Source organism: Genypterus blacodes, unplaced genomic scaffold, assembly GCF_046128005.1.
Source record: "Genypterus blacodes isolate CSIRO-AG114 ecotype Tasmania unplaced genomic scaffold, CSIRO-AGI_Gbla_v1 ptg000139l_1, whole genome shotgun sequence".
Lineage (NCBI taxonomy): Eukaryota > Metazoa > Chordata > Actinopteri > Ophidiiformes > Ophidiidae > Genypterus > Genypterus blacodes.
Window position 1 is genome coordinate 750336 of NW_027466941.1, and position 26773 is coordinate 777108.

At 49.5% G+C, this 26773-nt stretch overlaps 1 protein-coding gene across 3 annotated transcripts; it reads left to right on the plus strand.

Annotated features, from left to right (window-relative positions):
* Window positions 1-356: 356 nt before the first annotated feature.
* On the plus strand, window positions 357-26746 carry apbb2a (amyloid beta (A4) precursor protein-binding, family B, member 2a). Of its 3 annotated transcripts, none has more exons than XM_076165014.1 (14): window positions 357-572; window positions 3084-4355; window positions 5122-5315; window positions 5989-6144; window positions 6833-6918; window positions 7012-7072; window positions 8202-8348; window positions 8432-8559; window positions 21579-21693; window positions 22862-22937; window positions 24332-24430; window positions 24539-24654; window positions 24743-24931; window positions 25015-26746. In XM_076165014.1, exons 2-14 carry the CDS (start codon window positions 3107-3109, stop codon window positions 25201-25203), a joined length of 2805 nt encoding a protein of 934 aa, XP_076021129.1. In that variant the 5' UTR covers window positions 357-572; window positions 3084-3106; the 3' UTR covers window positions 25204-26746. The 3 variants fall into 3 exon arrangements, with proteins under 3 accessions (XP_076021129.1, XP_076021132.1, XP_076021130.1); XM_076165017.1 differs by having other exon boundaries at window positions 24332-24412; XM_076165015.1 differs by having other exon boundaries at window positions 5125-5315.
* Window positions 26747-26773: the final 27 nt, after the last annotated feature.

Here is a 26773-nt window from a genome sequence, read left to right on the forward strand (position 1 = left end):
GGCAATTAATAAGGATAAACAGTGTTATGATGCATTCACGTGTTCTATCTGCTCACCAAATAACGTTAATCATACCAGCAGGTGAATGTTTGACCGGATGTAAGCTGGTGAAGACAACAGGTCCGCCGCTGCTCAGGCCCGTGCGCGGAGACTAAAGCATGACGTCAGCCTCGATGATGTGTGATTTCATTACCTGAGTAACAGAATCACCCAGGCGGCTTCACTGTGGCTGCGTCTCCTCCGCGCGCTCAGCGTCCTGCGTCCGCCTCTCTGATTGGTCGGCGGAGGCGCGAGCTCCACAGCGCCGCGCCGCTTCGGGATCGGGTTGCGCAGAGAGAGAGAGTGTGTGTGTGCGCGTGTGTAAGCGAGAGAGAGAGAGAGAGAAGCGGAGCTCGGCCACCCAGCGCACCGAGCCGGGCTGGGAGGGCGGATGATGTGATGTGATCCAATACGGGTGGCCGGCTGCAGCAGCTACGGGCGGATTGTCCGTTAAAAAGCGGCTGACACCTCGGCCGCGCTCAGTGTGGTGACGTCGTGGGAGCGGAGGCGCAAAGACCGGAGGCTGACAAGCGGTGAGTGGATGTAAATAGACGCTCTCTCTCTCTCTCTCTCTCTTGGTGGGATGCGCTCCCCTCCCTGTGCGGCGGGCGGGGACGGAGGGATGGGTGGATGGAGGGATGGATGGATGGGGGACAGCCGGGAGATTTACTGCGTCTCTCCTACATATCGACAGCTTCGCTTCCGTAACAGTGTCAACTCCACCTTTGCGTCCTTGGCGTTTGAGGTGGATTCGGCGCTGATTTAACGCTGTTGTTGTTGTTAGATCACCGAGGGAGTTCTTTTAGTCAGGAAGCAGGAAGAAACGAGCGGCTCCGATACTCCACCCATGACATCATTGACTTTCTCAAGTTGATTTTCTCTCCCCCCCCCCCAAGCGTGTGCTCCTGCTTTCATCTGTTGCTTTGCTTTGACACAGCGGTGGTTCAGAGTTCAGGGTGGGGGGCCTGAAGCAGATCCCGGCCTGTATCTGTCATATACACGGTTTCAAATCAACACAGGAGACCCCTTAGCTATTCTGAAGCATATTATGGAGATCTAAATGTAATAAAATGGCTGTTGCCCCAAATTCAGGGAAAATAATGACGTTCTGCCACCAGCCTCACCCTGCAGATCACATAAACAACCGGAGCAGATCAGGCTCCAGTTTAACACTTTACAGCTCAAATCCAGAGGGTTCAGTCTGTCTCGTCGAGTTTTGGATTGATTTGTGAAGGAGATTTGACTGCCTGTTCGTTTATAGTATTTGTTTTTTCTCATTCTTTGCTCAATTACAGTGGAACTAAAACGAAATGCATGAGCAAATAAGCAGGAACAGCAGGGATTTGAATGAGACAGTATTATTGGAGGGTATAGTTTGCTGCCGCCCTGGTAGAATCTCACGTATGTGGCGATTGACCTCTGGTGTTCAGAGTACAACAGATTTATTGAGGGGAAACAGTGTGTTGTTGTATGCCCACTGTCCTGTGGCTGAAACTGCTGTGTCATTCTCCTCGCTTTCTCCTTCCAATAACAACCTCTCTCTCTCCCTTTCTCTCTCTCTCTCTTCCTCCACTCCCTTTGTTTATCTCCTTGCCCCACTTTGTCGTTGTTTGAGTGATTGGAGAACGTGCATTAACGTCAGGGAGAGAGAGACGGACGCTTTACCTCCGGGGTTTAGATTGTCTGCAGCTCCAAAAGACAGAGAAGTAGCACGGACATGCTCCACTCTGCTGCTGAGGACGTGTAACTCATCCTCTGAGTCACGTGACATGTTTGCTGTGATACTGAGCGTCAATGGCCCTCAGCACAGTTATGTTGCCATTTGGCCTAACTGTGTCTTGAGAGGTTAGCAGAGACTGAAGAGAGGTTGGTTTTATCCTTACGTGAACGCATTAAAGTGCAACAGTGACATGGATAGATGGATGATGAGGGGATGGACCTGTTGACAATATTTCTGACTCTTTATGTAAAGCTGTATAGGCTGAGAGGCGATTCAGCACTAACAGGTTGTTGTTGTTGTTGTTGTTGTGTGGCTCGGTCACAGAGGGACAACATGGCCTCCTCCCAGGGACAGCAGAGAGCATAGGGGCCCCGCATGAGTAAAGTGCAGCGCCCAGGGCTTCCGTTCACGCCAAAATCCCTTCACTCCCTTTTCCCAAGATCTTGTCTCACTTCAAAATCTGCTGTTGTGGTGTTTTCCACGTTTCAGAGAAAGGCCACTGATGATGACTGCAGTATTGTTTTACGTGTGTGTGTGTGTGTGTGTGTGTGTGTGTGTGTGTGTGTGTGTGTGTGTGTGTGTGTGTGTTGGAGTGCGTATGATTGGGTGATTGGGTGTTTATGCCGATGCTTGCATGCCCCAGCAAGTTCTTCTACCTCCATCTCTGCCTGTGTGTGTGTGTTACAGTATTTATTTGAGTTTTCACAGAGCTGCAGTCTTGTCTTAACGTCACAGTGATTCTGTCTCTGTTCCTTTCCACCTTTGTGCACCCAGCGGCACAGAGCTGCTGCACCTACAGAGATAAAAGGCAGCTAGTTAGTAGCAGGTGTGTGTGTGTGTGTGTGTGTGTGTGTGTGTGTGTGTGTGTGTGTGTGTGCCACTCCTCCCTGCAGACCGGCTCTCTGCTCTGAATGTCAATCCAGGATGAATACGTCGAAAGTCTGACTCACCCGCAAAGTGTGTTTTAACACTTGTGGCACCTTTATGATGCAAAAGGGACATATTACTGAAAAGAATGTGTACATGCTCCATAGTGTGTGTGTGTGTGTGTGTGGTTGAAAGCCTGTAGCTGGTTGGGCTGCAGGCGGTGTAGAAAGATGTTTTATGTGCAGTGATGACAGATCAGAGGAGTGAAAGTGAGTGACACTCTGCTGGAGGTGTCATCCATTCACAGGCCTAAATGTATTATATACTGTAGTACACACACACACACACACACACACACACACACACACACACATAATGCTGATAAAGCTGAATTGTGAATCAAAATAGCCAGATTTGTGACTGTGTCTTACGTGAACATTGTGTCTTCTGTCCTCAGCTCGTTCTCTCCAGTCAGCCATTATGTCCGTTCAAACCCCTCCCCTCTCCCGTTCTGGCTCCTCCCCTTCCAACGTGGGTCTGGCCAGTCGCAGCGGCCCCTCCAGCGGCCCCCCCACCTCCCTCAGCCTTCGTTCCTCGTACAATCAGCTGCTCGGACGCGACGTCATTAAAGAGTCCATCAGCATGGACACCGGGAGTTCAGCCACCTTGCCTAAGAGCCGGCAGAGATACGCCATGACCAGCGTGAGAAGCGCCATGGGGCTGAGTGACAACTGTGCCTCAATTTTCAAAAACCAACCTTTGAACAGAGGAAGGGGTCTCCCCACTAAATCCTCCTCCAGCTCTGCCCTCTACTCCTCTTCCTCCTCTTCCCCCTTTAATTCAACCAACCCCAAACTGGCCAAGAACGGGGCCAACATGCAGAGACGGGCCGAGAGCCAGCAGCTGGAACTGAGCAGAGCCAACACAGAGGTCAAAGTTCATAATGATCTCATCAATAACCCTGGTTCTGACTGGGTGGAAGTTGGCAAAGACAACTCACAACCGTTCCGTAGAAGGACCAAGAGCTTCCTGGAGTACCATGGGAAAGGCTGGGATCTAGACTGGGGCAACAAGGAGGAGCGGGGAGAAAAGAAGCAGCAGGCCTCCCTGGAGAAGGAGCAGGCCAGTCCTGCCAAAGAGAGGGAGACCCAGAAGGAGGAGAAGCCCAGCAGCAAGCAGGCCTGCCAGGAAGACAAGGAGGAGGCATTCGTAGAAGCGGAGGAAGAGGAAGAGGAACCAACACCACCCCCAAGACAGCCCCTGCTGCCGGTGGTGGTGGAGGCCCCCCTCTCCCCCATCTCCTCCTCCTCCTCCGCCGACAGCCCAGAATGGGACCCAGACAACCACCTACAGAGCGAGACCGCAGCCCAGAGCAGGGAGGAGCTGTGTGTCCAGGTTCAGGTTAGCCCACGTGGCCTTGGAAGTCCGGGAAAGCCCCCGCGGAGCTCACAGCCCAGGGTGATCAAGGTGGAGCTGCACCCCAACAATGAGAACCAGTTCCTGCAACAGTACCCTCCATCCTCCCCTAAGCAGACTCGGGCTGCAGAGAGGAACACTCCGACCAGGAGCCGGGCACCTCCTGCCCTGCCAGAGCCTGAATCAGAGACAGGGCTCCCTAAGGTGGGCATAAGAATGGATCTGAGTCCTGATACTCCGTCAGAAGATGAAGACTCCAGCTGGACTACCCTGTCCCAGGAGTCCCCCTCTCCTCAGACGCCACAGGAGACAGGTTAGATTAAAATACTCTAATCTCTTCATGTGACCACTCTCCAGCACATTAGCATATCTGTGTCAGCATTTAACCATGACTCTATTCTCTCATTCTGTCTCTTCTCTCTCCTCCTCCTCCTCCTCCAGACAGTCTGGTCTGGACATTTACCAAAACCCCCGTCTTTAAGCAAGCAGCAGTGACTGCAGCAATAGTGCTGGAAGCTTTAAGGCCCCTGTGAGCCACCTTATGGTGCAGAGTCTGATCAGGGCAAGAGGATGCACAGAAGGATAGGATGCAGCAGATAGGAGGGTGTGAAAGGAAAAGGAGAGAAAGGGAAAAGTGGAGCTGGATAGCCAAAAATGTATGACAAAGCAAGAATGAGAGAATATGAGGGCATGGAGAGAAATGTGAGCATGGAGGACAGAGGAAAGAGACACCAGGGGAGAGGGGGAGAGAGCGGAAGGGGAGTGAGGCTGTTGCCTATTTGGTCCTAGTACAGGGAATGAGCCCTGGGGTTGCTATGACAACAGAAACTAAGTAGGGATAGAGTGACCATCACTGAAAATGTTCCCCATCCACCCTTTTTCTCCGTGTTTATGTGGCTTATAGACACATGTGACATGATCGTGTGTTTCATGACATACATGTGCTTTCATGACTTGCTTGTGTGTCACCACTGTGTGTGTATGCTGCGTGTGTACAGTGTGTGTGTGACATATACTTGGGTGTGGCACACGTGTCCTCCCTCAGCACAGGTGCATAACTCCGTACCTCTGTCCCTCAGCAGATGTGTGGTCTGAGGGCGATCTGCCTCCAGGCTGGCGTGAGATCTCCGATTCATCAGAGATTTATTTCTGGCACATTCCTACCGGCACTACACAGTACCATCGACCTGTTGCCACCGGCAACCAACAAGAACCAGACACTGAATGTGACCCACAAACGGAAACAGAGGACAGCCTCAAGCCAGCCAATGAGGTGAGATGTACTAACAGATGTCCTTATGTTTACCAATCAGTCTGTAGATGTGCACACACACAGGGAGCAGCACAGGTGTGTGAAGGCTGCTGTCACTGGCTGTACTGAAGATGAAGATGATGTTTGGCCCACATCCTCATCACATTACGCTTACATTAACAGCAGAGTTATAGAACCTTTAAGAACGGATGCAGTGAGCGAGGAGGAAACACAAAACCACTCATCAGACAGGAACACACACCCTTTACTGGAAACCAGTTTGGGATTGGACAGTTGATCCGACACACTGAGCAGCACTGAAAGCTCAACGGGGTTTGATCAAACCCATGAACAGCAACATCACAGCACCAACGCATGGGGGAAAGGATTCTATTGCACTTGCAGAAAAGATGAAAGCTGTGATGAATGCAGACGACATCAGAGACGTTTACAGGTTTATTTATGTCTGTGATCAGGAAGCATCGTCCATCTTATAGGGGCTGGGTGACATCACACTCAGAGATGCAACCAGTGATTGATCATCCTCTCTCTCTCTCTCTCTCCCTCTCCCTCTCCCTCTCTCTCTCTCTCTCTCTCTCCCTCTCCCTCTCCCTCTCTCTCTCTCTCTCTCTCTCCCCCTCCCCCTTCCCCTCCCTCTCTCTTTCTCTCTCTCTCTCTCTCTCTCTCTCCACAGCGTCCTAGCAGCCTGCTATCTGACAGCTCTGTGGAGCCTGTGCCCTCTCCCTCTGCCTCCTCCCCTTCATCCTCCTCCTCTTCCACCCCCTCCAATGATGTCACCTCCTCTGGACAGGATAAGAACACCACCACCTCCACCCCCTGCATAGCTCATGTAAGACATTTAAGCCACAAAGCCACATTGACTTGGCCCTCTGCGTGTGTTTAAAGTTAATCTGGTTCAGACTAAGTGGTCCGAGAGATAGAGAGAGAGAGCCATTCTGCTGACCTTGCCCTTGAGCAAAACCCATTTCGCCGCCCTATGGAGCTGTCGATGACCGTGATCTCTCACCTCCAAGGGGAAAGAAAACATTCCTGATGAGATGTTGCAGGGAAAATCAATGCAATCATAACACGATCAACATAAACATGATTTATAGTCGAATCCCCTCAGACATGGGAAATCAAATACATGGCAAATCAATATTTATAAGGACATTAGATTTTAGGTGAAATCTGAATATTAACTGCAGAATGGAAGCTCCAGTCTAAGAGATGACATGAAACAGTGTGTTGTGATATGTTCTGTTATAGATGTGTGTATTAGAGGTGGTGCACATTTCACAGTGTTTACTTATTACAGTGAAATGAGCTCAGTGTGATCTCCTGCATGTGAAGGACGGACACCTTCAGAACAGATGAAAAGATGAATATCTCTTATATTAAGGAGAGGAAATGAGAGGAAAACTGAAGAATGAATGATAGAATCTGCCAGATATTCTTCCTCATCTCCTTTATTCCTGTCTGTTGTCAATGTCTCCCTTTGTCCGTCTGTCTGTCTGTCTGTCTGTCTGTGTCTCAAGGAGCTGAAGGACTACCCTGTCTATCCAGATCCCAGTCTGAAGGCCTTCGAAGGGGCCACCCTCCGCTACGCATCACTCAAACTTAAGTAAGACACAATCATTACTATTTGTTTTTGTATTAGTTTGTGAAATGTGACTTGACTGTGATGTCTCTGGTCATGTCTCGTGTTTCCCTGCAGTCCTCCAGCCCAGCTTGAGACAGTTGACCTCAATAATACGTTTTCTGACCCTGAGGCGATGGTAAGAAACACTGTGGAAAGATCACATGGAAATGGTCTTCAAATGCAACAGTACGCTTTATATATTTGCAGAAACATTTCATGTATTTGTATGATTTCTTGGAACAATTCTGTTTCCTGTTTTGAGCTGTGGTGGCACAGAGACCAGAGTCTTGTAGCTGATTAGCTGATTAGCTGGTGATTAGCTGATTAGCAGCAGGTGTGAAACTCAACAGTATTATTTGATCTTTCCCTCTTATACTCTCAGTATTTGATTTTGGGTTGCGTGTCATTTGTGTGTGATTCTTGTGTGTGTGTGAGTGATGTTTTGTTTGTAATCATCATCAATGTGCTCCATCAGCTGATCAGAGACTAAACTAGTTATCAGAGGCGTCACATTAAAGCAGGTTCAGGTTTGTTATTAGTGTGAGTTTTGCTGGTTGGTTTGTTGAGTTTCTGCTTTTTCTCTTTCAGTGGAAATATTTGGATATTAAAAATAGTTTTATTGCCAAGCTCACCCACTCAGTTGGTGTGTTATTTCACACTGTGGATCGTCTCAAGTTACTCATCCCCATCACCACTCCATACTCATGTTTGCTCAGTCAATATTTCTCTATTTGTCTTTATCTTCTATTCGCGAGTCAACGATCTGAGTTTATATCAAAACACCCAGACGTGTTTTGCTGACAATGACGTAATTATCTTGCCAGCTGACACCCTGCCCCTTTTTCTGACTGTGCAGCAGCGCCGCTCAGTGGTTAGTTTATGAATCTGCCTTTAAGTCTCTACAGCCAGGCCTGCTTTTTGCTTTCACTGCCCCCCTATGGAACAAACACGTAAAGACATGTTAGAAAGAGACACCCAGCGGGCTCATGAAGGAGAGAGAGAGAGAAGAAGCACAGGAAACAGTTAAGATAACAGCAGGGAAACATTTCATGACAAAATATAAGAATTTGGGTTTGAGAGAATTTTAGTTTTGATTCAAACAAACAACTGCATGTAATGTTGCTGTGTGTGTGTGTGTGTGTGTGTGTGTGTGTGTGTGTGTGTGTGTGTGTGTGTGTGTGTGCGCGTGCGTGCGTGCGTGCGTGCGTGCGTGCGTGCGCCTGTGCCTGTGCCTGTGTGTGTGTGTGTGTGTGTCCCCTCCCCAGTCATTCCCAGTGCGCTCTCTGGGCTGGTTGGAGATGGCAGAGAGGGACCTGTGTGAGGGGAGGAGCAGTGTGTCCGTTCACCACTGTATCAGACAGCTGTCCTACTGCAGGAGGGACATACAAGACTCTGCAGGGGTCTGGGGAGAGGTGTGTGCAGGTAGACCCACAGACGGATACACACATGGGCCCGTAAGCTGTACAGACGTGCATCCCTGTCTTTGCTCCTACAGGGTAAAGACATGCTGCTGGTGCTGCAGGATCGCATGCTGACCCTGGTCGACCCCGACGATCGCAGCCTGCTCCACTCTCAGCCAATCAGCAGCATCCGGGTGTGGGGCGTAGGCCGGGACCACGACAGGTATTTGGACTTGCACAAGCACCTTTCTCCTTCTATCAATCCTTTTTTGTTGTTGCTGCTTTCAGCGCTGCTCTGATCTTACCTGTTCTAGTTATGATGAATGTGTTGCTGCTTCTTTAACTAATGATGCACACACACACACACACACACACACACACACACACACACACATAAATCATGCTGCAAACATACATGTAAGCCTGCACATTCACCGCTTATTAAACTGTGAAATGCAGATGTTGTCGCTGTTATAAAGAAGCTGATTCAGGACTTTAATCTAATCAGCGCAGACTGAACCCCACCTCATTATTATTCAGTGCATTTGTGCGCAAACTGCATTCAAATCCTGATAATTACGCTCATTTTTCTCCGTGTTACCTTCTGCCCACGAGCACCTAAGGGCCCCTCAGTCATCTGGCCGTGTCCCATGGTTTTAACCTTTCACTATTGATCTGACAGTATGCTGAGGCTAGCACATGTGTTAATGAGGGGGACACGCTAAGCCCTCATTGATGCTGAGCCCCACTGGGCTACCATGAAACCCACAAGGCCCCGACTACTTACACACCCACAGAGCCTCCGCATGACCACATGTAAATACTGGTAATGTGATAAACATATATGCATAGATTACATATGTATGAGCCCTGAGAATGCATGAACACCCACGTATGCATTAACTATACATATACAGAGATAGAGAGATAGAGATGCATCCTGACACCTGTGTGTGTGTGTGTGTGTGTGTGTGTGTGTGTGTGTGTGTGTGTGTGTGTGTGTGTGTGTGTGTGTGTGTGTGTGTGTGTGTGTGTGTGTGTGTGTGTGTGTGTTTGTGTGTGTGTGTGAGAGACTTAGAATCTAAAGAATCTGCACTGGAATTGTCTTACAAATGCAGTAAAAGTGTGTTGATGTCTGCGGTCCAACAAGCATCTGGTCCTGATGTGTGGAATCAGGTGTGAAGGGACTGGGAGGAGATGGAGGTTTGCTCTTACCTCACTCTGTCCAAACGTGTGGCCTTGTTCCCTTGTTTTCTTTCCCTCCCTCTTGGCCCGTCTGCCTCTTTCTCTAAACTATCTATTTAGTCTGTTTCTCTTCATCGTCTAAGTGCTGTCACACAACGACAGCCTTCCCCACACACTCCCTCCCTCCTGTATTAAGCCACCACCACTTATGAGAGAGAGAGAGAGTGAGGCAGAGAGAGTGAGAGAGAGATTGTGAGTGAGAGAGAGGGAGAGAGAGAGAGAGAGATCCACTCCCTCTCTTTTTGGTCTCAGAGGATTGTAAAACTTTCAGTGTCCTCCTCCTCCTCCTCCTCCTCCTCACAGCGATAATGGATAAAGTGTGTAGTGCATGGAAGAGGGGAGGGTCAGGTAAGGATAGCTCTCAGTCTCTCTCTCTCTCTCCCTCCATCCCTCACTCTCTCTCCTCTCACTCCTCCATTTGCTCTTCACCTCTTCCTCATCACAGCAGGACATCTTCCTCTATCTTCATCACTCATCTCATGGCTCAGTTCCCTCTGTGGTTTAAGGTGAAGCCGTGCAGTGTTCCGTTCCTCCACTAGAGTGCGCTGTAAGCAAAGTCTGCCCGTGCACAGGGTGGATATGATGCACCTGAGAAACACCTGGAAGGCTCGGATGACTTTTGGCCTTTTGTAACGATGTGAGGAGGGTGAGGAAGATTGGATTTAGTAAAAAGAAAGAAAGGAGAAAGAAGAGAAGCACAATAGTTGGACAAACACATTTGGTAAATAGTGGAAAAGAAAAGGATAGATAGAATGTTACATGTAAAACTATTCGCTCTCTCTCTCTCTTTCTCTCTTGCTCTCTCTCGCTCCCTCCCTCCTTCCCTTTCTCTCTCTCTACCTCTCTCTCTTGCTCTCTCTCGCTCCCTCCCTCCTTCCCTCTCTCTTCTCCCTCTCCCTCCCTCTCTCTCTCTTCTATCTTTCTCTCTTTCTCTCCCTCTTCCTTTTTGATTCAATATGAATGAGTCCCCTTGTGTGGGGGCGGGACGGGGGAGGGAGGGGGGAGTCGGCGTGTTAGATGCATGAAGTCATGAAGCTATATCTGGAGCACTCAGCAAGTCTGACTTGTGTGCACGCCCGTTTGTGCGCGTGTATGTGTGTGTGTGTGTCTGTATGTGCGTGCGTTCACATGTTTGCGTGCGTGTGCGTCTGCACATCGGCTTGAATTGATTAAGTCGTTGGGTCTCTATCTGTAACGGCGATGTGTTGTGCGTGTGTGTATGAAGTGAATGAATGGGTGTGTGTGCGTGCGCTCCCCTCCCCTGCCATCACACACACGCGCACACGCACACATCGGCGGCCCCTCTCTCTCTCTGTAATGCTCTTGTGCTATTTGTGCTCTTTGTCTTTCTGCCTCCCTCTCTGGCGTCACTGGCTGCAGAGCTTTGCCTCTTCTTCCTCTTTGTTTGTCCTGCAGTTGCACTTGTACTTCAGAGGGCTGTGAGACAGACACCAGGGAGGGGACAGACAAAGATAGCAGCTGAGGAAGGGGGACGGGATGCTCTAGACTAGGGACAGAGTTTCAGACAGAAAGAGTGGCGGCGGTGCTTCTTTTTTTTGAGAGAGAGAGAGAGAGAGAGAGGGAGAGAGAGAGAGAGGGAGAGAGGGAGAGAGAGAGAGGGAGAGGCAGTGAGGGAGGAGAAGAGGCAGAGCAGGCAGGAGGCAGGAGCGAGCGGAGGACTCTCTCCTCCACGCCGGACACACAGCAGGCACACTGTGGACTGAGACACACAGAGAAGGTGCAAACCGAGGGGAGGACGAGGAGAAGAAGGAGAATCAGGGGGAGGGGAAGGAAGGAAGAAGAGAGAGAAGTGTGAAAGGAGCACCAGAGGATTAAAAAGAAGAAGAAGAAAGAGGGAGAGAGAGTAGACGGGAAAGTGATTCAACCCCCGGAGCTAAGGAGACGGGGGACGGAGTCGTTGGTAACGGGACCAGGATGTCTGCGTGTGTGAGTACCAGTGTCTCTGGCTCTTTTATTCCTCGAGCTCTCCTCCTCCATTCATTCTTTCATCCCTCCATCCCTCCATATCTCTCTCCTCTGCGTGTTTGGATTTGTAATTTCTGTTTGCAGAGAGGCAGAAACTCTCTCGTCTCCCGGTCCTACTTTGATCCGCCGCGTTTCCTTTTGTCGTTTCCCGTCTCCTCCTGTTGTGCGACTCCTCCGCTGTGCGCCCTCTCTCTCCCTCTTTCTCTCCCTCGCTCTCTCTCCTCTCCCATCAGTTGTAGCGATGCAGGCTCTAGGCAGCAGTTGAGAGAGAGAGAGAGATTAGAAAGAGTGAGAAAGTGAAAGAAAGAGAGAGATGTAACTGAGGAAAAGAGGGATTGAGGAAAGCAGGATGAGGGAGTCTGGGATGGGATGTGTTGCGGGGATTTCAAAGTGTGTGTGTGTGTGTCATGGTGTTTTATGGAGCTGTTTGATGTTGCATTTGGTGCGTTTGTGTCGTTGGCAGAGCCACAAAATCACAATTTTTCATGCGCTGCTTTTTTGTGAGGATGCACACCTGAGTGTGTGTGTGTGTGTGTGTGTGTGTGTGTGTGTGTGTGTGTGTGTGTGTGTGTGTGTGTGTGTGTGTGTGTGTGTGTGTGTGTGTGGGGCGCGCACATGATAAATTTAGATGTGTATACAGCGGTCCCCACTCTCTCTTTCTCTACTATAAGAGAGCAGAGGAGGAGGAGGAGGAGGAAGAGAAATGAGGAAGAAATCACTGAACGAGGAACAAAAAGCCTGAGATGATTTACGACATCAGGTGGGCGACTCCCACTTGTTTCCTTGTGTCCTTGGCGTCTGACGCTTACTGGGATCCAGACGGCATTGTTGAAACGCTCCAGATCGGGTGTGTGTGTGTGTGTGTGTGTGTGTGTGTGTGTGTGTGTGTGTGTGTGTGTGTGTGTGTGTGTGCTTTACGTGAACTGTGATTGCCTCTCCTCAGAGCAAAGCAAACACACACACAGTTATTGAGTACAACATTGCATTCATATTCATTAGTGGGATCTGCTTGCTTATTCCCTCAGTGTTGACCTTCTGTGGACAGCTGTGTGTGTGTGTGTGTGTGTGTGTGTGTGTGTGTGTGTGTGTGTGTGTGTGTGTTCCCGTGGCAGGCTGTGTCACTCCACCAGTCCGGTCACGGCGCCCCCAGCAGAGCGCCGGCACGTTTTCTGATGTCACGACCCCTGCGGCGTTAATTATCATGCGCGGTCCCTCTAACGTTCCTCTGGGACGACGCTGGGGACACGGAGACCCACTCGATAAGACGCCCAGGCTGATTGATGGCCTCTCCTTCCCACTCCTGCTGTGATTTGAACCCTCCCAGCTTCTCTCTCGCTCTCTCTCTCCCTCTCTTTCCTCCACAATCCATCACTCCCACTCCACACACACACACACACAGAAATCTAAATACCCAAGGACGCAAAATTCCTTTACACAACATTCCTTACCCGCAATTCCCCTTCTTCCCCGCAAGTCCTCATCCTACGTCTCTCTCTCCTCTCTGGCACACCTGCTGTAATCCCTGTCCTCCTGAAGGATTACTCCCCCTCTTCCTCCTATAGATCCCCCTCCCCTCCCCTCCTCCCCTCCCCTCCTCACCCCTCGCCAGCCTATAAATCTCTCCCCGATAAACCCGAGCCGGTCTCAGCCGTGGCGGCGCAGCGAGGCGAGTCTGATGTTTGCTGATCCTACAGAGTCGAACAACGGCGTGACGAGCGGCTCAGTCGATCGCCCGTCCTGTTATTCCAGGGACGGGGATGAGACACAGTTTGAATATTGGACGCGGCTCAGTGAAACATGGTTGTTGTTGCCTTCGCCCCACGCCAGGCCACAAAAACGTCTCGTAAACTAGCCCCGCCCCTAAACTGAGCCTCACCTTACACAGCCCCATCAGGTGCACACGTTATGACTTCATCAAATTAACTTTGAGAGCGTTCTTGAAGCGTCCACATCATTAAGAAATTTTACAGTCAGTATAAAAGTCACGGTCGTCATGGTGATAGGCGAATAGAATCAGCTAAATTCAGGTAGTTTCTGCTATAAGTCAAACAGTTATTAATGTGTGTATTAAGTGTCTTTCATACAGAGGAGGAAAGTTCCCATAACACACCGTCTCCATGAGTGTGTTTCCTCTCTCTTGCTCTCTGCTGTTTCTCATATAAGTGGAATGTCAGAGAAGCGGCACCATTACTGTGTGAGTGTGTGTGAAACATATACATGATTTATGGTGCGTGTAGCTAATTAGGGTCATACAGGACGATGCAAACTGCACCGTGAGTACATCTGGAATAACTAGAGACACCAAGTCCCCCAGCTCCCCCACCCCACACACACACACACACACACACACACACACACACTCCCTTTATATCTCCCCCTCTCCCCCCCTCTCTCTAGAATGATGACATCTCACTGAAGCTCAGCCTCAGTCATGTGAATGTTGCCATTCACACACACACACACACACACACACACACACACACACAGGCGTACACAGTGTGATGTGTCGAGCAGTGTGATTTATAAATGATCAAGAGACGAGAGAACAGCAGGACATTCACTCTCTCGCCCACCCACTGTCCCCCTTTCTCTCTCTCTCTCCCTCTCATCCCTACTTTCTTGCTCTCTCGCTCTCTCCCTCACTCTCTCTCCCTTGCTCTCTCAACACCCTCTCTTTCCCTCATTCTCCCTCTCTCCCTCTCATCCCTACTTTCTTGCTTTCCTGCTCACTCGCTCTCTCTCTCCTTCTGTCTCCCTCACTCCCTCTCTCTCTCCCCCCTCTCTCTCATCCCTACTTTCTTGCTCTCCTGCTCTCTCTCCTCTCCCTCGCCCCCCCCCCCCCCCCCCCCTCTCTCTCTTCTAACCCACCTATCTTTGCTCTTAAATATGTAATGAAATACTGTAAGTGTTGACACATGGGTACTGTGTGTGCCCCCCCTCCTTCCCTTTTCTCTCCATACTGGGTGCTTGGAATTGGGTCACGAAGCCGCACACATACACACACACACACACACACACACACACACACACACACACACACACACACACACACACACACACTTGGGTCGCGCTGGTTTCCCCCTCTTAGTAAAGTACCGTTCTAACTGTCAGCTTTGTAAACCTGCATATTTTTCTGAAAACTAACTCCAGCTGAGGCGTAAACCGCAGCTGTAAACATCAAACCACACCGACGTCAACAACAGTTTTATTTTATTATCACTCTTATTTTGTCCTAGTTTGTCTTCTGCGCTGCCTGAGGCAATATCGGTGATTATGTGTCTCTGCCTGCTTGCCTGCCTTTGTGTGTGTGTGTGTGTGTGTGTGTGTGTGTGTGTGTGTGTGTGTGTGTGTGTGTGTGTGTGTGTGTGTGTGTGTGTGTGTGTGTGTTGGTTTGCCTTTCAGCGTTCTGATGTGTTTTTTTGTACCTTACCTCCTCTCGACCTCGCCCTCCGGCTCTGGACGCTCGTTTTCGCCGCTTATCTCGCCGCCGTAAACGCGCTCGCAGTGCAGAGAGGTAATTACGGCAGACATCCAGCATTAGGCCTAATGGCTGTTGGACATGACTAATTCAGGGAGCAGCACATGGCTTCACCCGGCCCGGCTGTCACGCAGGGTTCCTGAGCAGCATCTGTAGCGATCCGGCGCCAAAGCTCGCGGACGGAAGCTCCACATCATCTTCGTCGACGCTTCCTCGGCCTGCGTTTCCTCACTGATGATGTGATGAGACGTGGGGTTAATCACAGCGCGGGGGACAGGAACATGGCAACACCGTCTCATTTACAGAGCAGGACTGGATCGATGTAATGTGGAAACAGAAGCTAAACATTGAACACACACACACACGCGCGTTTGTTTGCTTTACTTTACGAGTCCTCTGGGTGTGAGTATTTGTGTTATGCGTCTCTTGTTTTGTGTTTTGAAATCACTCTGCTATACATCACACATTACATTCAGTAGACGCTGCAGACAGTCGGGCTTCCAAAGCTCCAGCAGCTTAATTGCAGCAGTTTATTGCAACATTTATTCCCGCCTAGACTAATGAAAATAAGGAGCCGTCCAACAGAAAACACACACTTTCTTCATCTTTCTGCGACAGTCCTGTGTGTGTGTGTGTGTGTGTGTGTGTGTGTGTGTGTGTGTGTGTGTGTGTGTGTGTGTGTGTGTGTGTGTGTGTGTGTGTCGAGCTGCTGCAGCCAAAATCGTTTGTTACCAATTTGCAGCAAAGCCTCTATGAGTCAGTTTGCTCAGTGAGATAAGTGCCTGGTTGACTTGTTTAAGGTTTGAATCTGCTAAACACACCTGCCAGGTGCTCTGTTGTTCTCCTTACCCAGCCATGAAAGGGTTCACACACACCGCAGTCAGCTGGGACGGAGTTACCTGTCGCTCTGCTTTGGTCAAACACACACACACACACACACACACACACACACACACACACACACACACACCTGCCTCCCTCTTTACTTTCTGCTGACAGCGGAGTCACACTAAGTTCGTCCTCAGAGGCCGCTAATCAGCATTTAGCATTTAGCATCAGCACATAGAAGCACATTAGCATAGCGGGCTACGCTACTGAGGCGCTCTGTAAAGCTCTTGGATAATTGTAGTCTGTGTGAAGTGTGTGTGTGTGTGTGTGTGTGCGTGTGAGACAGATGGTTGGTAGAGGACACGAGTCTCTGCTGAGCGATGCTGTAAGCTCTGCATGAGGAGGAAGCAGACTGAGAGCAGTTAGGCTGCTTTTGTTTTCATGGCCTCTTAAAAAGCTCCTTTATGGCAACAGTTGTTTTATCGCTCTGCACCTGAACACACACACACAGAGGAACGAGCCTCTATGGAGACACACACACGCTCAGTTCAGCTTAAATAAGACAGAATTATATCAGCACAATGTTGGTTTGGTTGAAGTTCTTGCTGATGCTGGAATTGAAAATGAAGGGGAACTAATTTATTTATTTTTAATTAAACCTGATATCTTAGGTAGTTTTTTAAATTTTTATTACCAACTGAAACACAATGGAATTAAATGGCTGGAGTAAAAAAATGATATTACATCGATAAATTTGAAAAATGGAAGAGGCAGTAACAGCCAAGAAATGGTTAAATAAATAAATAATGAATAAAAAATAATAAATAAAATCAAGAATCAATCAATAAAGTTAAAAAAATAAGGTAAAAAATAAAATAATATAAAATAATGAAACATGTAAAGAAATACACTAATAAAATAAAATAAATCAACACCTGTGACACAAAGTCTTACCATCTGCAGAAGCTTTGTATTGTTTGAAAATGTGTTAAAATCTGACAAAGTATAGAAATCCTGAACCTAAATCTATCAGCCCAAGCCAGCTGAGGATCACAGACTGATGCTATCTAACCAAGGGTGGAATCCTCCTTGAGTCTCAGCCACACTAACATAGCAGGCAGTGATGTGAGTCCTGCTGCTGTGCTCCGTTCCCGCTGAAAGGGGCCGTCCAGGATGTTTTACAATTCCGTCTGATTCTCTTCCCTGCGACTCCATCATCCATCCATCCTGTAGTGGCGGTGACCTCATTTAATCTGGCGAGTTGTATTCTTCCCTTTCGGGCTTCGCCGCCTCACAGGCGTGCCGGATCAAAGCTTGGTCGGGTCGTAGTAATTCAGTCGTTCCTTCTCAGGCTCCGTAGGAATGTAGAGCAGAGGAGGATAGGAAAAAAAACAAAACAGATGTGAAGAGGTGGGAGTTTGGCGTGAACTCCACTCTTCTTTGGTGTTTTCATTGCTTTCATCTTTTTACCCCCTCTTCCTCTCTCTACCTCTGCCTCCAGCGGGCCCCTACACACCTCCATCCCATTCCTCCAATGCTATCTGGCCTCCTCTCTCTCTCTCTCTCTCTCTTTCTCTCTCTCTTTCTCTCTCCCTGTTGGGTTTTCTCCTCCGTGTATCGAGTCTGTCAGTGTTTGATTCGCTCTGTCGCTCTGTGTAAAGTTTCATCACCTGCATTTGCTGAAGATAGACCGACTCTCTTTCCCTCCTCTCCCTCTCCCTCTTCTTCTCCTTCTTCTTCTTTTTCTTCTTCTTCTTCTTCATCTTCTCTCTGGCGATGGGGTTTCTAGGGAAATGGGGTTGTTTGGAATTTTGAAGCTCGAATCCAAAAGTGAATGCGAGTGAAGAAGGAGAATAGTAAACATAAATAGGCTGTGAAGTGTGCGACAGAGATCTTGATACTGTGTGTGTGTGTGTGTGTGTGTGTGTGTGTGTGTGTGTGTGTGTGTGTGTGTGTGTGTGTGTGTGTGTGTGTGTGTGTGTGTGTGTGTGTGTGTGTGTGTGTGTGTGTGTGTGTGTGTGTGTGTGGGCGACCACCTGCTGTCTGGAGAGTAGAGGCAACAGCACTGAGTGTGAAGACCCTGTTTGAACTGTTGCTACCACACACACACGCACGCACGCACACACACACACACACACACACAGGCTGCTCTCTGCTAAGTGAGTAATGAGAGAATCAAAGGCAGCCTGAGCTCACTTTGTAGCACTGCTGTTAAAACTCTCCCTCAGACTAAACGAGCGAGGCTGTGATGGCACGAGCCGCTCTGTGCTGCAGCTTGTTTTCTTCTGTGTGTGTGTGTGTGTGTGTGTGTGTGTGTGTGAGCAGGTGAGCAAGAAGTGAGCGAGTGGGTGTGTGTGAGTGATTGTTAGAGGGCCGAGGTGCACGCAGAGATTAAAGAGCAAGAGAGAGAAAGAGAGGGATGAAAGAGAGACGGAGAGGATGGAGATAGAGGTGGTGGAGTGTGAAGAAGAGAGCAATGTGTGTGTGAGTGAGTGTGTGAGCATGTTGAATGTCTCACAAGAAGGTGTGCTGTGTCGCTGGAATGAAAAGCACACAAAACTAAGCTTCAGTGCACACACACACACACACACACACACACACACACACACACACACACACGCTCTCTCTCTAGGCTTATGGCTGACTCAGTTTTATGCATTAACGTTCTTCTTTTCTGCTCTTTCTCTCCTCCATTCCTTCATTCCTCCCTTAACTTCTTCACCCCCTCTTTGCTCCTCCTCCCTGCCCCTCTAACCTTCCTCCCCCTTCTCCTCCTCCTCCTCTGCTCTCGGGGACCCAGAGAAAGGTAACTGCTGGTGCGACGCTTGTGCTGACTCCCTCTCCTCCCTCTCCTCCCCCCCTCACACACTCACTTCACTCACTTCAGGCGTCAAAGCGCTCACTTTGCCTCGCCCCTGGAGTCTCTGTTGCTCTTTTTAAAGGTGGCGGCAAAACAATCGCTGCTCTTAAATCATCAGCGAGCCGGAGCGGCCACAGGCTATTTCCTGTCAGCTATCAGTTGCGCGCCGTTTTATAGCGTTTTGATCCCATAGAGAGCGAGCAGACGTCATAAAAGAGCCATTTGTAGCGGTGAGGCAAGGCCACTCGTGCTGCTCCGGTGACACACAGCTCCAAACATCCCAGAACAAAGCACACCTACTGCCACGCACACACACACACACACACACACACACACACACACACACACACACACACACACACACACACACACACACACACACACACACATATAAATCCCATCGTGCTCTCCTCCCTGGCCACAGGCGAGAAGCATTATCGACCCAAAGTGTACGAGCGCACAATTAAGCAGAGGAGACAGGGCGGGTAATGGACTCATAAACACAGAGAGCCAGCTGTGATAAATGCAGCCTGGGTTTGCCATATTTGTGTTTGTGTGTATGGTTATTCGAGTGTGTGTACCTTATGTTGCTGGGGGGGGGGGGGGGTGTGAGCGTGTGTGTGTGTGTGCATGTGTGTGTGTGAGGCCGTTCAACCGCATCTGGCGACAGTGGCGTCCAGGTGGCTTCCCTGCATGATCCCGCCCCGCTCCTCGCTCTCGACCTCCGTCTGTTTACTCGTTCGTTTCAGTTCCCGGCTGGAGACTCGACTGCGTAACATTTGCTCTCCGCTGTTAACAAAGATGAAATGTGTTTACAATTCCTAGTGTGTGTGTGTTTGTGTGCGTTCGTGTGTGTGTGCTGCCATTTCCGTCGGAGCTTATTCTCGGAGCTGGGTTTCATCTCCCGCCCACTCTCTGCTTCGAGTTTCCTGCTCTGTTGAACTTCTCTCTCTCTCTCACACTCACACACACACACACACGCACACTCTCTCCTCTCCTCTTCATTCCCTTTGTTGTCGGCAACATAGTGAAACTCTGTGACACCCGTCTGCCTCTCATTATGCATGTGTGTGCGTGTCCCTGTGTGTGTCCCTGTGTGTGTGTGTGTGCTCGTCACCGTAGACTAAAGTGGTACAAACCCTTTTTCCAGGTAAGAGCTGCTCGGGGGGAAACTGTCATTTATGGAACAGCGGCAGGTTTTTATATGTCAAAGGGCCGTTTGAGTCGATGGGCACAGGATTGTCTGAGCGGCAGCCTGGAGTCCACACCCACCCACACACACACACACACGCACACACACACACACATCATAAAACATTTTAACAATAGATGAGCGATGGTGGCTGCAAAGTGCCGGCCCAGCATGCTTCACTTTCAAGGCTCTCTTGTCGTTCCCCTGTCTCGATTTTTTACAGGAGTACCGACCGCAATCCATTCCGCTAAAAACGTCAAAACTTCCAACAAACGTGTCGGAGTATCAAACAGCAGATCTCCACACGAGCTGATTCCGGCTCGCCTGCAGGTTTCCCCCACACACACACAGCTACGCAATTACGTGTGTTCACCTGGTGTTTTTGAAGTTGCTATGGGGACGCAGCAGGTGAAGCAATTAACGGCGTTTGCAGCGATGGGAAAGCTGAAGGACGCGGCCTCAGGCGGGACGTCCCCGCTCTGTTTGAGCAACACAGCAACTGCAATTTGTTGAATAAGTAGAAAATCCTTCCTTCCTTCGTCCTACTTCCTTTGTTTTGGATTTAGAAGATCAACCTCCAGCGTTTTCTTATTTTGAAAGTTTGTAAGGCAGGCGGGCGTTCACGTCGTTGATTGTTCCGTATTGCGTCTCTTACAGCGTGAGAGCCTGTGTGTGTGTGTGTGTGTGTGTGTGGGGGCTGTACTGCAGCATGGCGGGAGCAGAGTGTGTGTGTGTGTGTGTGTGTGTGTGATGGGGGGGCTGAGAGGCATTAAACATTCCGCACCTGGCGAGGAAAATCACATAAAGCCGCATTTATTAATGGACAGTCTGTCAGTCTCCTGCAGGTGCTCGGTTCATTAAAGGAGGGAAAAAACCTGCTGAGTGAGCAGAAAAACAAATTTGAGCACTAATCACTCAGTGAGGTCTGAGTCCTGAACGCAGCGGCAGAGCCTCAGTGTGGGTGAAGGCTCCTCTGAAGCACAGGGGCGGAGCTTAACGTCACCGCCATGTTGGGTTCAGACTCATACATGAAGACAAACGATCAACCAGCTACTAACTGGGTGATGATGAGGATGAGGATGACGATGATGCTTCACCTCAAGCAAACAGGAGAGAGACTCTGCTCCTCTAACTCCAGATTAGGAAGGATTAGGACATTAAAATATCTAATTTGCTAACAGTTTGACTTCATATCTCCGTTAATATTACAACTTTAATCTTGAAATCACTCCTGTGGCTAGAATCTTATTCCAGAAGAGGTTGTCACATGTATGTAAATGTCCAGAGTGTGTGTGTGTGTGTGTGTGTGTGTGTGTGTGTGTGTGTGTTCTCTGTCCTCCGACCAGGTTCTATGATTCGCCCGCCCGCCTGCCAAACACCCCGCACGTTGTCATATTTTGATTTACAGAGTGATTAACGCTGTAATTCGTTTTGTCATTGACGAGTTTGGCGATTGAACTTCCACGTCGACATTGGCACGTTTCCACGCACGGCACGGCGCTCCATCAGACTTCTCGGCCCTTTTAACATATAAATACGTTTGCTGCTTGATGTACCTTGAAGGTGCACGGCGGCGAGCGCCACGTGTGTTTTATGGCTGCATTAGAAATTAATTCACGTATGCGTTGTTTGTGTTCTGTGTTCACGCTCCAGGGACTTTGCCTACGTGGCCAGAGACAAAAACACACGGGTGCTGAAATGTCACGTGTTCCGCTGTGATACGCCCGCAGCAGCCATCGCCACGAGTCTCCACGAAATCTGCTCCAAGGTGGGTGCTGCCATCAAGCTTCAGCTGTAAAGTCAAGTCTCACACACACACACACACACACACACACACAGGCTATCTGCTGTGTTGAGGCCGGCAGCGACTTTGCAAAAGGTTGAAATTACCTGCAGCCACTGATCAGCGGCCTCTGAGGCACGCTGACCCATTTAGAGTTGAACTGCTATTTCCTTTATTGTCTTCTCATCTCTTACTCCACATTAAACGTAGTGTGTGTGCGCAAGCTTGTGTGTGTGTGTGTGTGTGTGTGTGTGTGTGTGTGTGTGTGTGTGTGTGTGTGTGTGTGTGTGTGTGTGTGTGTGTGTGTGTGTGTGTGTGTGTGTGTGTGTGTGTGTGTGTGTGTGTGTGTGTGTGTGTGTGTGTGTGTGACAAGAGAGAGGGACAAGACACTTCACACTGCCTATTGTGAACCTACTGTGTCTCTCTTTGCTGCAGTGGAGAAACTTGGTGACCTGGAGTCCTGGCAGCTGTGCAGTGCACTCTCTGTGACTGTGTGTGTGTGTGTGTGTGTGTGTGTGTGTGTGTGTGTGTGTGTGTGTGTGTGTGTGTGTGTGTGTGTGTGTGTGTGTGTGTGTGTGTGTGTGTGTGTGTGTGTGTGTGTGTGTGTGTGTGTGTGTGTGTGTGTGTGTGTGTGTGTGTGTGTGTGTGTGGGGCTTCTTGCATGTTCCCCCCTCGCGAGCAGCAGCAGAGTTGCAGACTCACCACAGACTTTGATTAATGACGCAGACAATTAATCAACTATCTGTAGCAGGAAGCCAGCGAGCGAGCGAGCGAGTGCAGCAGCCCGGTGCAGAGGCCAGGCAAGCTGCTCTACTGCCTTTAAACAACCGATACTGCAGAAGAAGAAGAGAGAGAGGGAGAGAGAGAGAGATGAGGAAGAATGCCACGCTTCTCAAACAGACGAATATAAACGCTTGTATTTGCTTTTTGGATCCAGGCTGTTTGCACACCAGGCCGATCCCGTGTGCGTGATTAGCACTGCAGCGCAATAATCCTCTGTGCGTGATGTACTCTTCTTCTTCTTCTTCTCCTCCTCCTCCACATGCACTCCTTCCTTTCTTCTTCTTCCCTCCCCACCTTGTCCTCTCTCTCTCTGTCTCTCTCTCTCTCCCCCCCTCTCTCTCTTCATGCTTTATCCTCTCTTCTTGTCTAGATTATGGCTGAAAGGAAAAGCGCCAAGGCTGCAGCTGGCAGCTCCTCCCAGACAGGCTCTGATGTACCCCTACAAGGTACACACACACACACACACACATGCAGAGAGAGAGACATGCATACACATCCTTCCATCCTTTGAGCCTCATTCTTCTGTAGTTCCTTCTCTCTCTCTCTCTTTTGGGAATTGCTGCACATTACCTTCCCTTCCCTGTTGTTTCACATTACACCTTTGAAACCATATTTATTGTATATTAACGTATATATAAATGAGCGTATCGCCTCAGAAGCAATGGTGGAATGATTGTAGCGTTCAGTAGCACAGATCAGGCTGAGCTTCGCCTTCCTCCTGCTAGTTCCGCTCCACCGTTGCACGTTTTGCTGAAGTTCCCTTTGGCTCCAGAGCGATCAGAGGAGGAAACAAACACAGTTCATCCTCTGCTGTAGCTTCAGCCGCCGCCGCCGTGGAAGGAAAAGGAGCTCTGGCATTCAGAATATAGAAGAACTGCGGCGGGCTCAGTCGACCTCATTAAAACCCAATTAGCGGCGTCTCAGAGGCGATCAGCAGAGCCAACACACACCATCAAAGCCTTTTAACAGAGAAACATCCACTCCCATCTTTGGTAGCTTCACTGTAAACACCAGCAGGTAGCCAGGATGTGACGCCGCTGCGCCTCATCCTCGTCGGCGGGGGGAAACGGATCAAACTTCCCTCCTTCGTCACTGCTCAACGAGTGTCTCCATGAGGTCACACTGATGAGGTCACTCCAGGTGAAAAGCCGTTACGGGCCCGATTGATTTCTCCTCCTTCAATCCGCGCCGATCACAGAGGAGGAGATGGAGGAACATTAGAGCGGCGGATGAGTTCATGATGAACTGTTTAACGCCTGCGAATCTGCGGGGAAGCGACGGCGTGCAAATGAGCTCCGGCTGCGGTTTGAGCATGCGGACGACGTCGCTCGTTTCTTGCACACTCAGAAAAAAAACATGGCGGCATAAAGGACTTTTTTTTTCTCGCCCTAAACTTCTTAACGAGCCGTCTCCACCTATAATACGCATCTTTACGCCTTTATGAGAGCTCCCGTGAGGATTTATCTCAGGTTAACGGAGCTAATTGATGCGTGACGAGCGAGCCGCCGCCGAGGGTAAAAGATGTTAACGTCTTTGCTGATTGAGATGCAGGCGATTAAACGTGTTTGATCGCCGCTCATTATCTCGGCAATGGCGATGCCGTGGAGCAGTCGCAGCCGGAGAGTTTCCTCATCCAGAAAAACACACAACTCAGACATTCTGCATGTTTTTTCCTGCGTGTTAATCAGATCAGCGCCGTCTCTCAAATATGTAAATATTCACTCGGGTTTGTTTATGGATCTAGTTTGAGGCCAATTATCAGGCCCGGACGTCTCTAAGGGGAGTTAGGTAACAATTTATTGAGGGTAATTAATCTGTGTGTGTCTGTGTGTGTTTGTAGAGTTTCCCATGCCAAAGACTGAGTTGGTGCAGAAGTTCCACGTGTTGTATCTGGGCGTGACCACTGTGTCTCGCCCCATAGGTAAAACTTCAAACCACAGTAAAGTACTACACACACGCACGCACACACATCTTTCCTCCGGCCTTCCCTCTAAACCCCGTCGCACTCACACACACACACACTCTCGTCTGCGTCTCCTCCCCTCAGGTATGGACATCATCAACGGGGCCATAGACACCCTGGTGGCGTCCACAGGCAAAGAGGACTGGACCCCCGTCATCCTGAGCATCGCCGACACCACCGTGGCCGTCATCAAAGAGAAGGTGAAGGAGGTTTGTTGCCATGGCGTCGATCAGAGAGCTCGTCAGGTGTTTCAGGTGTAACCATCCCTCTATGTGGTTGTGTGTGCAGGAAGAGGAAGAGGAGGAGGAGGTGCTGGTGGAGTGTCGCGTCCGCTTCCTGTCCTTCATGGGCGTGGGGCGAGATGTGCACTCCTTCGCCTTCATCATGGACACCGGGAACCAGCATTTCCAGTGCCACGTGTTCTGGTGCGACCCCAACGCTGGAAACGTGTCGGAGGCGGTGCAGGCGGCGTGTGTCGTGAGTTCATACTTACAGTTCTCCTTCTGTTCCTCCCACATCCGTGTCCAGAATGATCACATAAAGCTGTCCCTCTTCCTCAGCTGCGCTATCAGAAGTGTCTGGTGGCCCGCCCGCCCGCCCAGCGCGCCGGCTCCTCCTCCTCCTCCTCTTCCACGCCCTCTGCGGACTCTGTGACGCGCCGGGTGACCACCAGCGTGAAGCGAGGGGTCCAGTCCATCATAGACACTCTGAAAACCAAGAAGCAGCCGCCAGAGCTTCCCCAGCAATGACCGCCACCGGTGACCACGCCTCCTCCTCCTCCACACCCCGCTCACAACTGGACGCCACTCACACTATCGCCACGACAACCAATGATGTACATACGCTGTACAGTGTGTTAACAAATCACCACAACAGATGGAAGGAAGGATCTGCCTGAAGATGATTTTTTTTAATGACGTTTACCTGTATCAAGAGGAAAAGCTGCAAACTGGCGTCACTGGTTTGAACTTTGACCCCCCTCAGCGCTGCTGTGCCTGAGGGTTCGCTGGTGTGGAGTCCTGGATTATTTAACGTGATCTCATTCGACCAGACGCAGGATAACAGCGGAGAAGATCATCAAATCCCATCTTCATCAGCACCTGTGAGCGTCTGGGCTGTAGCCAGGACAGGAAGGGGCGGAGCTAATGTCTGAATCTGACACTTTAAACGCGAGAAGTAACCGAGACCGTGAAAAAAAGAATTAAAAAAAGAAAAGTTTTGCTCCTTTCAATGTGTGACAAACCTGAAAACACAACCTGTAACTATGACGACGTGTAAATGACTGTACGTAGGAAGAAAAGTATTTAGGTCCACACGACTTGTAGATATGAGCGGAGAGACGAGGTTTTGATGCGAGGCAAGTTCTGGGTTTTTTGGTATTGCATGTTAGCTCGGGTGTGGCAGCGGGGGGAGGGGGAGGGGTGGGGGTGTGTGTGTGTGTTATCTCAATGAGTTAATAAGGATCTTGCAAGGAAGAAGAGGTGACGACAAAAAATGGAAGAAAAAAAAAAAAGCACTCTCAGCACAAGTCAACTGGGCTGGATTCACACACACACAGGAGTGATCTGGGTTCTGATCCGGGTCCTGATCTAGGTTCTGGTCTGGGTTCTGATCCGGGTTCCTGTGAATCCGCCTGGTGCAGCGTTGGATCCTCACTTTATACGTTCCCATCCTCTGCTCCTCCGTGACAGAAACACTTTCTATCGTGCGTCCAAAGCTTTCATTAGTTGACATTGTGATTTTGCAAACGGGTTTAAAAAAAAAAAAAAAATGTTGCAACGCTTCTTTATCCCACATAACACAAAATTCCTCAGGAATCTTCATACACACCCGCTCTAATCTACACAGTAGCAAATATTAATAATAATGATAATAATCCAGTTGCAGGTTTTGTGGTGTGAACAAAAGTATTTGACACTATTTTGATTTTTCCTTTTGCCCTGCTTGGATGAAATCTGTGCCAAAAGGGTTAAAATACACTACATACTGTTCCTCAGTGAATCAAGCCAGGCTCCTCCCTCTCACACACACACACACACACACACACTCATACACACCGCCGCAGTAAAGCGTCTGCTGTCGCTGCTCCTCTGGCCCAGGGCCGCCACCTGCACTCCTTATGAAATATGTGAACGCAGTCCTATCTCACTGCAACACACACACACATACACACACGCACACTCAACCGACTAGAAAAGATGCTGTAAATCATTTCCAATTCTGTTCTCCACTCATCTCAACACCATGTAAATGTAATCTGTTGTGACAATAAATGCATTACCAAAAGAGAAAGCCGTAGCTTCTTGAATATGGAACTTT